Here is a 12,506-nt window from a genome sequence, read left to right on the forward strand (position 1 = left end):
TACGGAAACTTGGAAATGAGACACAATACTCAAAACAAGTTCGGAGAGGGGATGGATGTGCCGTTACTGAGCCGTCCCGTCTATCATTTTTGACACTTGGTCTTTAAAACAGGCCCACGGAGATTTACTCGCGTGCCTTTCCAACTAAGTTTTAAGAGCACCTCCGTTTCAAAGCGCCTAAATATTTACGCTTAACTCGAGAAATGGGATCACAGCAACACTACGCCAGGTCTCGGTTGGGGTGCCTGTTCGGGGGGGGGGGACTGGGGGGGGGGGGATAGCGTGATCCTCCCACGCACTACGTCCCCCCTGGCGAAACTCCTCACCGTCAGGTGAAAAGAAGCGGCTGGCGACTCCACATGTATCGGAGGAGGCATGTGGTAGTCTGCAGCCCCCCCTCGGATCGGCAGAGGGGGTGGAGCAGCGGTGGACGGCTTGGAAGGGTGGGGTAATTGGCCTATACATGTGAAGATCTGGCGGCACCGTGGCGCCCGGGGTGTCTCCCCGCCTGCCGTCCAATGACTGCTGGGGTAGGCTCCAGCACCCCCGCGGCCCTGAGAGCAGGAGAAGCGGTTCGGGAAATGGACGGGCGGGCTGCGAAGATCTCCGTTAGACCAGAGTGAAATTACACCGGCGGAGGTTTCTAAGCACTCGTTTTCTAAAATGCTTTGAAAACCAAAACGTGAAGATGTAGTGCACGAAGGCACGACTAGCAGAGAGTTAAGGCTATTTACAAACGACGACACTTTTCTTGTTTTTCCTTTGTACTTCTCCAAAAGTTGTGTTTTTTTTTTTGTTGTAAAAAATGCCCAATAACCTGGAACTTCATGTCGGTCAAAACGAATGTGAACAAACACCATTTGCAACAGTTATTAAATCCATGCAGGTCTGCTTCGGTTACACGTTTTCTAGGGATGGTGTCCCCCTCTATCTGACACCACCCACCGTCTTTTCAACAGGGGGACTGGTTGTGTGTGTGTGTGTGTGTGTGAGAGAGATCCCACAATATGCTCAGATGTGGCTGGATTAGCAGAATCCCCGCGTTTCGATGGGATTACAGAACGGCGGATAGTCTGGCAGCGCACAGTGACACCTCCACGCTACTTCCATTAGGGTGGAGTAGGGCAATGTCAGGAGGGACTGGGACGCGGAGGGACTGGGTTGGTGGTGGTGAATACGGCTCAAACGTGAGGACGGGGGACCAGGCCATCTTACAGGCTATGCAGAACTGCAGAATTTGCTGCACGGCGAGGAGAAAAACCACAGCTGCAGCACTTTTGCGAGACACTTCCGCTTCAATGAACACTTAATTGACAGCATCTCTGACAAACACCCGAGTCATGAAACCCCAAACGAGACCACCCGTCTCCCCTCATCATCGGTCACATACCTTAGCATCCCAATCTCTATTAAGATAATATATGCACGTGACGCATCGTCCGTCGCCATTGGGGTTGTCCACGTGTCGTACATATCCAGTCCCATTGCCCGGGTAACACGCCACCATTGCCTGAAGGCAGAAGAAGAAGAAGAAGAAGAAGATGAACCACGATTAAACAGGATGAGGTGTCATTTACCAAAAGCATTGCACATGACAAAACTACCGCATGATAGAAAACAGGATACCATTCGAAGCCGAGCGCGGCTGCCGGCAGCTTGAGAGAGGGCCGAGGCGGCGGCGGGGGGGGGGGGGGGGTGAAAGCGAGGGCACAGGAAGTGGGCTCGGTTTGCTTTTGTTGACACACCACACACGCTCAGCGGACTGCCTTGGCATAACCCGGGTGCATTGTCCTTTGGCCCCACCTGCCCGGAGGGCGCTGCAAGCCGTGGCCTGCAGGCTCGCCGACAGACCAGCCGCCACGTCTCTGACCCACGACGGGAAACAAACCGGAGATATCGCGGCGCACGTCGACTTCCCCTCGCCGCTTCCTGGTCTAATAAGACTCGCATGATCCGCTCGGGCGTTGGCAGTGAACCCCTATGTGAGTTCTTGTAAACCTTTTTGGTGTAAACAGCAAGCGGACGCACGCCAAGAGCAAAGCGAGTCCGCTAAGAGCGAGGCGAGCGGGGGGGGGGGGGGGGGACAAAACACACTCAAGCCGTGTCGTAACGCGACAGACATTTTGTTTTTGTCTTTTTTTTTTTTTAACACAATTTTGCGAAACAGACTTGGAGATTCCGGGCAACCGGAGGCCACAAACCACTTTTTTTTCTTTAATTCTTATGCCGGTTAAATGCTGCTCAGCTCCCAAAGCACGTCAGGATTCATCCCGGCAACGGGAACGCACTACTCGCCTGGTAGAGAATAAAACTGCCCCCCCCCCGCCCCCCCCCCCGTCCCATTTAGAAACTCAAAACGAGCCCAGATGAGAGGCGTTTGACTGCGAGAGTGCTCCTGAACGTGCACAAACACGGAAGGCAGGTTCAACCCCCATACACCACCTCGTCTAAACGATGATATGGAAAAACAGCGGACGAGTTACTCCACATTCTTCCACGCGCTTCCATCAACCTAAAGCGACGTAATATCACGACGGGCCCGATGCGTCTCCGGCAGGTTCACGTTGGGAGCGCTACCTGGTCTGCGGAGGAACCACAGTTCTAGAATACACCCCCCCCCCCCGCCGCGTGGAGCTGAGCAAGCTCAGCCTGTGTGACAAGCGAACCCGACCTCCGGACCGTTCATTTACACCTCCAACCTCGACGCTCTCGGGGGCAAAAGGCCGCCGTGACGTTTGCAAACGCTTTACGACCGTTTCTGCGAGTCGCGCACAACGACTCAGAAACGGATTCATCGGCTGAGAAGGTGCGCGGCGAGGGCGGCTGACCCATGTGCCACGCGCGCGCGGGCTTTCACTCCAGCCCGACTGCACGCCGGGGCGATTCCGCCGACGCCTTCTCCCTCTCTGGCGGAGGCCTCGCTGATCGGCGAAATCGCCCCGGCGTGGAGTCCGGCCGGAATGAAAACCCTGCAGAAACACGGCTCTCTCCGTGGCACCTGGTAAGCCCCCCCCCCCTTGCTGCGTAACCAGGAGAAGGAAACCATGCAAGTCCCCCCACCTCCACCTCCCCCTCCGACATGGTTTAACACGGCTACTTGCGTCAATCCGTATTTTTCGACGCGAGCCTTTCCACCGATGCAGGTCGACCGCGAACGAATGACGCACGCGGTACCGTGACCTTCAAAACCCTTCTCATCTCCGGTCGGAGGTGTGACTCCCGCTTCAGCGACGCTGCCGTGACAGCCTACTCCGTCGGACCCACCCCCCGACCCTTTGAAAAGCGGCAGGGCGTGTGTGTGTGTGTGCGCGGGGGGGGGGGGGGGTGCTCCGGGGGTTAAGGCGGGCGAGGGGCACGCCAACCGACAAAGGGCTTCCTGTGAGTCAAGTCGCTGCAGTTTTTTAATGCGCGAGTGTGCATAGGCCGACGCAAGCAGGCGAAAAGCAGAGGCAGAGGCGCAGACTGGGAAAAGGGGAGGGGTGGGGCGCGAGCAGAGAGCAGAGAGAAATGAACTGATGTTAACTTTGACTTCTGGCCTCTCTCCAGAGGGAGCAGTATTTTAATGGTTTTGCTACGTGCGGTGCGTGAGAGGTTGGCTGATCCTTAAGCAACCTCCCCGGCTCGGCTCGGCTCATGCGTACAGGGCTGGAGATGATAGGTTGACACATTAGCCGATGCCAGAAAAGGACGTCTGGATGAGCTGTTGAATGGGGGGGGGGGGGGAGGCGGGTGAGAAAAGATATGAGAGCCTTGGCAAAGATCCACAGGTAACAACAACGCCTTTGCTTTTTCTTTTTTTTTCAACGCAGCTTCCCCGTGACACGGGTCTCTGGGAGGCAGGTTTAAACACTACAGGAAACAATTCAGCGGCTGCTTCATTAGGGAGCTGTCAGCCGGCCCGAGGGGGACAAGAGGAGTGAGTGTATTTACATGGTAGTCGACTGAAGCAAACGATTCAGTTGCCACAGAACAATGCCCCCCCCCCCACCCCCGACCAGGCCACGGCCAACACGGCCAAATATCATTCGCTATTATCGATATTTTTCTCATTTTTAACTCACTAGATGAAACGCCAAACCCCACACCCCCCACCAAAAAAAATAACAATGACAAACGCTCATCTTGCGTTCCCCCCGTCCGGCGTTTAAAACCGTTCCGTCAGACCAGCAAAACCCCCCTGAAGTGTTTGCTTTATATTAACAAGAACCGGAGAAGGGCGAGCTAATCTAAGCCATGTGTGAAGCCGTAATCCCCAAATGTTGGGTATTTTTACTCAAATTACATAAATGGTTAATTAATTACCAAAAATTATAAAATAATTATAAATATATAAAATATATTACATATATGAATATATTATATATCAAAATACATAATATATAAAATATATTACATATATAATATATTACATATATGAATATATAATATATAGAATATATTACATATATAATATATATTACATAATTAAATATAAATATAATATATAAAATATATAAAAACTTAATATATAAAACATATTACATACATTATATATGTATAAAACATATAACATATTAAATATATTATAGATAAAATATATACATATATATATATATAAAAATTTAAAACGTAGGGGTCCGCGGTGCTGTAGCGGTCTAAGCATCGGCTTTGTGTCGATGCAGTTGTCCACTGGGGACCGGGGTTCGCGCCCCGGTCTCGTCAGATCCGACTATGGCCGGACTCAATGAAGCAGCAATAATGGGCAACGCTGTCTTCGGGAGGGGGGCGGAGTCGGCTTGTGTTCGCCACATGAATGCGTCTCTACATGCGTGTCGGAAAAAGCAGTGGTTCGGCCTGGAGCCGCCTTGTCACGAAAGTGGCGAGGCGGCTCCTTCGAGACTGCCGGCCGGAGAGACGCAGTTGGCGAACGCATGCAGTACGAGGGTGGGTGTTTGAACTAGAACAGGGATCGATTGGCCACTACATTGGGAGAAAAAGGGAGAAGAAAATAAATAAATAAATAAAACAAAAAGTAAAAATTCAATAATTATAAAATTATAAATCTGTTACTATTCTGCTGATCTAAAAAATGTATTTATTGCCTACTTATTTCAATGCAAATACTGAGCTGCGTTAGTCGTTTATAGATAATACCAATAAAAGTAGGCCATCAGAAAAATAGACCATGACGAGCCCCTTTGATAAAAGACATATTCGAGCACGAAGGTTATATTAGATATTAGAGCCAACAGAAGAAGGTACATACAAATCATCGGCAGAAAACAAGGCCGTTTTCTAAATCTAGTTAAGATGTCTATGCTGCCTCCCTTGTGAATCATTCTTCACCCCCGTCTGCCCTTCATGTGATTCAGTCATGCTCCTGGCCTCCTAAGCTACACCGCTTAGGCTAGCCGAGACACGGTCTAAGACACCGTTTTCATCAAATCCTCCTTACAAACCATCCATGAACCGCTATAAGGCTTAATTATGCAACACAGAGCTCCTACACAGGACGGCGTTGGTAATATTCAACGCCTGCCGGCAAAAATAAGGGCGTATCGTCTTCGATGCCGCAGAAATACACGAGCATCACGAGCAACGCTGGCCGCCCCCGTCGATGCAGCTCTGCTGCGGTCCGCTTCTAAACCTTGTAAAAAGGGGAAATCACGTTATTCCTGAAACGTATGACCCTTTACTTTTCACGCATCACCACGAAGAGCGCCAACAACCAGCGGCCGTGTAAGCGGCCCCTAGAAACAGTCACTGAGAACCCTGCCTGGTTCTCCCTCCAGTACGGCCGGCCCCCCCGATACCTTTTTTGGGCTTTGGAGCAAGTACTGAAGTATTGGCTATGACAAGGTGGGGACGGGGGGACAACTGACTGTGCAATAATCAAATAAGACCACGAAAAACCAAGTTGCTGTTTGCAGGCGCTTTTTGAAGGTCATCTTCACCAACCCCCCCTCCCTCCCCCTTTTCTCCCCAATCGTACCTGGCCACCCCCTCTGCCGATCCGGGGAGGGCTGCAGACTACCCCACATCGTCTCCTCCGATACATGCGGAGTCGCCAGCCGCTCCTTTTCACCTGACAGTGAGGAGTTTCGCCAGGGGAATGTAGCGCGTGGGAGGATCACACTATCCCCCCCCCCGCAGTTCCCCCTCCCCACCCCAAACAGGTGCCCCGACTGACCAGAGGAGGCGCAAGTGCAGCGACCGGGAGCGATCCCCGTGTTGCCACGCCGCTCAGACGCCCCCCATCGTCCCTAATTCCGAAGTTATTCCGGACACAGGACACCGCGTCGGGCGTAGAGGAGACGAGAGCGAGCCCGCCGCCTTGGCGTGGACACCGGATGTCGTGACTGCGGAGGAGCCGGAAGGGGAAAATCAGACCACACCGGGCAAACGATGCCGACAACGGCCGACGGCACCGCCGTCCAAAGTTCAATAGTTAGGTAGCGGCTTTTTTTATTTCTACACAAAGTAAAACACAATGTCAATTACGCGGTGTGTGTGTGTGTTGAATTATATAAAACACAAAACAATTTTGCACCATATATTTTCTGTAAACAATACATCACCATGGCAGCCCATTGTGCTGTACTGTTTTTTGCCAGCCTGCCGGCTCCATCGCACAGTTTGTTGTTTTTCCCATGCCGCATTGCCAGCTGCCGCTTATCGTCTCCCCGGGGGGGGGGGGGGGAGAAAAAAATCAAATAAAAATCAAATACTGATTTTGCTGTCGATTACCGTGGCAGAGATTGAAGGCTTCACGAGCGGTCGGGTCAGCCCTTCCCTCCAGTGTAAAGCGCTATCACTGTAAAAAAGATTTCCTCTGACACCTTCACCTCTGACCTTTCACCCTATCTGAGCCCCCCCCCTTGTCCCCTCTCCCATTCACAGTCTCATTCTCCTGCGTTCCGTTGTGGCCTTCATTAAGAGGCCGACTGTTTGCCGTGCCGTTTGTTTACATTCCACATGCACGGCTACAAAGGCCAACTGGCATTCAGAGAACGAGCGCGAGGGAGCAAGTACAGGAGAGAGAGGGGGGGGGAGAGGGGGGGGAGAGAGAGAGGAAGGAAGAACAAGTAGGCGAGCAAACGAGAGAGAGAGAGCGAGCGAGAGCAAGGAAGAACAAGCAGGCGAGAGAGAGAGCGAGAGAGAGAGCGAGAGAGAGAGAGAGAGAGAGCGAGCAAGGAAGAACAAGCAGGCGAGAGAGAGAGAGAGAGAGAGAGAGAGAGAGAGAGCGAGAGAGAGCGAGCAAGGAAGAACAAGCAGGCGAAAGAGAGAGAGAGAGAGAGAGAGAGAGAGAGAGAGCGAGCGAGCGAGAGCAAGGAAGAACAAGCAGGCGAGAGAGAGAGCGAGAGAGAGAGCGAGAGAGAGAGAGAGAGAGAGAGAGAGAGCGAGCAAGGAAGAACAAGCAGGCGAGAGAGAGAGAGAGAGAGAGAGAGAGAGCGAGAGAGAGAGAGAGCGAGCAAGGAAGAACAAGCAGGCGAGAGAGAGAGAGAGAGAGAGAGAGCGAGAGAGAGAGAGAGCGAGCAAGGAAGAACAAGCAGGCGAGAGAGAGAGAGAGAGAGAGAGAGAGAGAGAGCGAGAGCAAGGAAGAACAAGCAGGCGAGAGAGAGAGAGAGCGAGCGAGCGAGAGCAAGGAAGAACAAGCAGGCGAGAGAGAGAGAGAGAGAGAGAGAGAGAGAGAGAGAGAGAGAGAGAGAGAGAGAGAGAGATTACGATCAAATGAACCAAATAATTGCTCCAGGGTGATAAAACCCCGACGATGAGTATTGGCAGACTGAAATATTGACCATATCAGATGTCTTAGGGATACATTACAGGTGGTGCAGACTCCTCTACTCTATATACAAGTCTATTCACATGCTTAATATCTGCCCACGTTAACTGGATGTGGTAAACTGGCGACCTCTGCAAAACTTACAAATTTCGCCTCGCCACTATTAATATTAATACCCCTATTGATAACTAATCTATATGGATATTTAGAGAATGACTAAAGTGCAACTGCATATTATACTAAATGTGTTTGAAAATTCCCATTAGTCAGAAGCTGCATTTGTCTCTGTGGCAAAAGCAGCCTTGGCAGTGTGTACACGAGGAGACATCATCATTATTTACCTTGACATTGACCTGTCCCACTGGGACAGCTTCACTGCTGATGATGACAGAATGGTTTGTTCAGTGCCGCCATGTCATCACCAGAAGCGAAGGCCATTATTAGTCCAGCGTTTCCCAACCCAGTCCTCAAGGACCCCCTATCCTGCAGATTTTCATTATAACCCTGCATAGGTAGCCCCGCTTGTACTTACTCGACCAATCATCTCACAGCACTTAATCATGCAAGGTGTGCAACATCTGACACAATTCGTCGCTGATTGGTTGAATAACTACGAACAGGTACCTATTCAGGGTTGCAAAGAAAATCTGCAGGATAGGGGTTCCTTGAGGACTGGGTTGGGAAACACAGCATTAGACCATGTCCCTTAACTCAACTTTACCCATTTTGAGGGCATCGCAGACAACAACAACAAAAAATTAAGAGTTAAGATGTGTGATTTCTTTTACGGGTGGGGTAGGGTGGGGGGGTGTACGTGAATTGAGACCAAATTCGCACGAGGCAAGCCTAGTGCAATGTTTGTTTTCCTACTTCTTTCTAAACTGGCGTCTGGCCTCCATACATTTAACCTAAAATAAATCACGGTTCAGTTTCAGGGTCCGGGAGCTGAACGTTGAAGGCGACACAAAGCAAGCACAACAAGCAACACCAATGTGATTTATACAAGGGCACGCTTATTAATGTTAGGCTAAACTGAACTACCAGACCTATGCATTTCCACCGGTCGTCAACTTCCACAGATCTCCCCACTGATTTGGTGATGGGACACTTTTGCACGCTGCACCATTTCAGTAGTAATACCGAAGAAGCGCACGAACAGTATTGAAAGCACCCAAAGTTCAGCAGCGTTAGGCAGCTGTATTTCATAAGGCAAAATTCAACTGAAAAGCTGCGTTTTGAACTTCTGTCAAGAAGCCGAAAGAGACGAGCATACGGCTATTTCTGACACCAGAACGTTTCCTCACTCCACACTTGGTCCGCGTCCCCATTTTAGCTGTAAGTGGGGACGGAGCAAAAGGGGAAAGCTGTGAGCGGTCTGCTAATTTAATGGAAAAGACGCTTAGCCCAACACCAGAGCAAACAGCTGTGATGGAGGACCTGTCGGGAGTGAGGGAAGCGTCACAGTTTGGGTCCCAACTAGGGAAAGCTTGCCGTTTTATCAGTGAGCCAGTGGTACGGCCCAAAAGAGGAAATCCCTGTTCAAAATAATGACCCAGTTAATGCTTTTCTTTAAAAACTGTAGACTGAAAACAATAGGCAATATAGCGCCAGTTCCACCTTTACCCCTTGCTACTTTGCAGGAAAAGCACAAACCATGGCTTAGGGAAACAGTGCAAATACAACACCTACTCGAAAGTACATGAAGGGCATCCGGGTGGCGTAGCAGTCTATTCTGTTGCCTACCAATACGGGGATCGCCGGTTCGAATCCCCGCGTTACCTTCGGCTCGGTTGGGCGTCCCTACAGACATAATGGCCATGCGTGCGGATGGGAAGCCGGATGTGGGTATGTGTCCTGGTCACTGCGCTAAGCACCTCCTCGGGTCAGTTGGAGTGCCTGTTTGGGGGGGAGGGGGAACTGGAGGGGGAAATAGCGTGATCCTCCCACGCGCTACGGCCCCCTGGCGAAACTCCTCACTGTCAGGTGAAAAGAAGCGGCCGGCGACTCCACACGTACCGGAGGAGGCATGTGGTAGTCTGCAGCCCTCCCCGGATCGGCAGAGGGGGTGGAGCAGCGACCGGGATGACTCGGAAGAGTGGGGTAATTGGCCGGGTACAATTGGGGGGAAAAGTGCATGAACTCTTGAGCCTAGTGCACTTGTGCACATTCGACTTAAGTCTCCAACTGCAGATCGAAGGCTAAAGGCAAAAGCTAGAACTCACTGACGTATGACTGACTTAAAGTATCCTTTGAAATGAGCTCCAAACAGATAGAGGCCTAATGCCGTCACTCTTGGATTAGGTCAACTTAAAATGGGATAGGTGGGCTTATTCCATCTAAAGAAAGGGCCAATTGGAAGCCCAAATCCACAATAGCCTTCTAACTATGTAATTCAGGGTCTTAGGTATACAACAGTAAGCATCTAAAAAGTATCAGAACTATTGTCGCTGAAGTATTTGTAAACTTTCCTGATATTGGGCTGAATTGGGCATGGTTACGCTTGGATATTTATTACGAATATTCCGCAATTAATTCCGAAATCCCCATCAGTTGTCCCACCCAAACGTGTGCAACAAAACCTCTCTGTTCCCGCTCAGTCTGCCCCCCGGGTCTGAGCCAACTCATCTCTACGTAGCCTTTGGCAACTAGCGGGGAGGCATTAAAACATTCACCGCCTCCCCGGAGGAGAGGGGCAAGTCGGGTACCCGGAGATGGGGACGTCGGGGCGAGGCGACCCACACCGCACTTAAGTTTATGGTTTCGAGAGTTTTGTTTGGGACCAAGCCCGGAAAACCCTGGAAGGGGAAAGCCCCTGCCGGCTCCTGGCGCCGCCGCTCCGTCAGGGCGCCTTCAGATGATAAAAAAATGTACTCTTCTTTCACTGCGAGGTAGGGCGCAGAGCATAGTGCTGACACTTGGTGCAGAGGCGAAGCGCAGCGCAGCTATAGGTCAACAAATCTAAGCTAACTTTAGCATTGCACTTAGCTAAGTTCGTAAACTATATGCCTATTCACAAACATGGTAGCCCCCCATCTGACAGCTGACATTTCGCCATACATTACTTTTCCCGTCCAGATCGTGGTATGTTCAGGGAACTTTTTCTTCCATCACTCTCTACCTCCCCCTGCTGGCATGTGTTGCCTCTGGCTACGTCGCATACAGCTGTAATCTCATTGTTCTGAAAGGTCAGCGGCAAGAGGTCAAAGCTGAAATAATTTTAATTTTGAGCTCTACGCTCTGTGACAATTTCGTGCGGTACACCACGCCAAGGGTGGCGCTTCCGCCAGGTTGGGCGCCACCACCCAATAGGAAAACAATGGCACACCCAGAGCGGTTTCTACGCTGACCACGAGTGAGCGCCTTCAGCCCTCAGAGCGCACAATGACGAATGCCGTTAGTAGTGCCGCCAGAGCAGAGGGGACCCATGAAAACCCGGTCAGGATTGAGGTCCAGACTAGAAAAGGGGTTTACATGCACACCGCGCCGTTTTTTGGGTGGAAAAAAAAACGACGCACCTCGGGCCCCGTGCGGAGGGAGATGTCAGTCAAAACGAGGGAGCTGTAAATCCAAACGTTATCTGCCACGCCTACAGTCCTGAGAAGTGGTCTAAACAGCAAAATGAGCTGTTTTGTGAACTAGGTTTTCTTATAGTTATGAACGTTTATTTTCATTCGGATTTTTGCGGACGCTGAATGAGGTACTCAACTTTGATGTATATGCATTTTTACTATTTCAAGCCAAATTTCTAGAGTCTTTAAGAACCATCTATATTGTCAGGTGGACTTCATAGCTGTGCACTGTTTGCTAATAAAAAACAAGATCTGACATGAGCCGTGTCTTTAGCTCTGTAACTTGCCTAAGAGACCAGAGGATAATGGTATTGCCCCATCCCTGCTTGTGTGGAAGCCAAGCGAGACAGGAGGTCACTCTGTAATAGGATCAGTCATTGATACGTTCTTGTTGCCAATGTTAGATTAAGCATAGCAGCAACTCATCCTCCCAAAACTTCAAGGCAAGTCATAAGGGAGGACATAAGAGGGTGAAGAGTTGGACGACCAAAAAGGATGGCGAAATCGGCCTTCGATACCCGGACCACTGGCCCTCTCCCACCACGAAAAGTCACACTGACTCTCACATTTGGTAAATTGATTATGATAAACTAAGGGACTCACGCCTCCAGAGATTTTTTTTGGCTCAAACGTTATAAAAATGCAAAAGAGTTTGTTGTTGGTAAATGCATAGCAGAGACGTGACTGCCTCCCTTGACTGAAGGCAACATCTGCAAAGCAGCTATGCAGACCTTTGAGGTACACTGACCACAGTTGCATTACATTACATGTCACCAGATATCATATACAGGTGAAATTGTAAAAAAAATAAAATAAAATAAAATAAAAGATAAAATGAGTAGAAATTGACGTGAGCTGGTGTTTCTAGACCCGCTTCTTTGGGAAAAGCTACCCATAGCAAGACCAAAATAAGCCAATGGTAATATTGTCCTTTTGATTCAACTCTAATTTTCATGTCAGCTTCTGTTTGCAAAAAAAAAAACCCCCGGTAATATCTGCCCCTAAAATTTGACATGCAAAGAGAGGAGTCATTACTTTTGGTCGCCCTCGCACAGTGTAACGACTAATGAACGAGGGACAGGTAATCTCTGCCTTGCATCACCTACTAGTTTACATCCTCCATTTAATTCTTCTACAGCTGCGAGCAGTCAAAACAGGAGACCGCTTTCTCA

General features: G+C 50.1%; 1 protein-coding gene across 4 annotated transcripts in view; it reads right to left on the minus strand.

Annotated features, from left to right (window-relative positions):
• egln1a (egl-9 family hypoxia-inducible factor 1a) overlaps positions 1–12,506 on the minus strand; it is a 28,794-nt gene that overhangs the window by 11,901 nt on the left and 4,387 nt on the right. For 3 of the 4 annotated variants that reach the window (XR_008811243.1, XR_008811242.1, XM_056291382.1), the window contains exon 2: positions 1,391–1,510. The exons of the other annotated variant lie outside the window; for it this stretch is intronic. Coding sequence is in view for 1 of the 3 variants with exons in the window: in XM_056291382.1 (XP_056147357.1) it covers positions 1,391–1,510 (120 nt within the window). In the remaining 2 variants the exon portion in view is untranslated. The remainder of the gene's footprint in view (positions 1–1,390; positions 1,511–12,506) is intronic. 4 annotated transcript variants of the gene reach the window in all.

This window comes from Lampris incognitus, chromosome 13, assembly GCF_029633865.1.
Source record: "Lampris incognitus isolate fLamInc1 chromosome 13, fLamInc1.hap2, whole genome shotgun sequence".
Classification (NCBI taxonomy): Eukaryota; Metazoa; Chordata; class Actinopteri; order Lampriformes; family Lampridae; genus Lampris; species Lampris incognitus.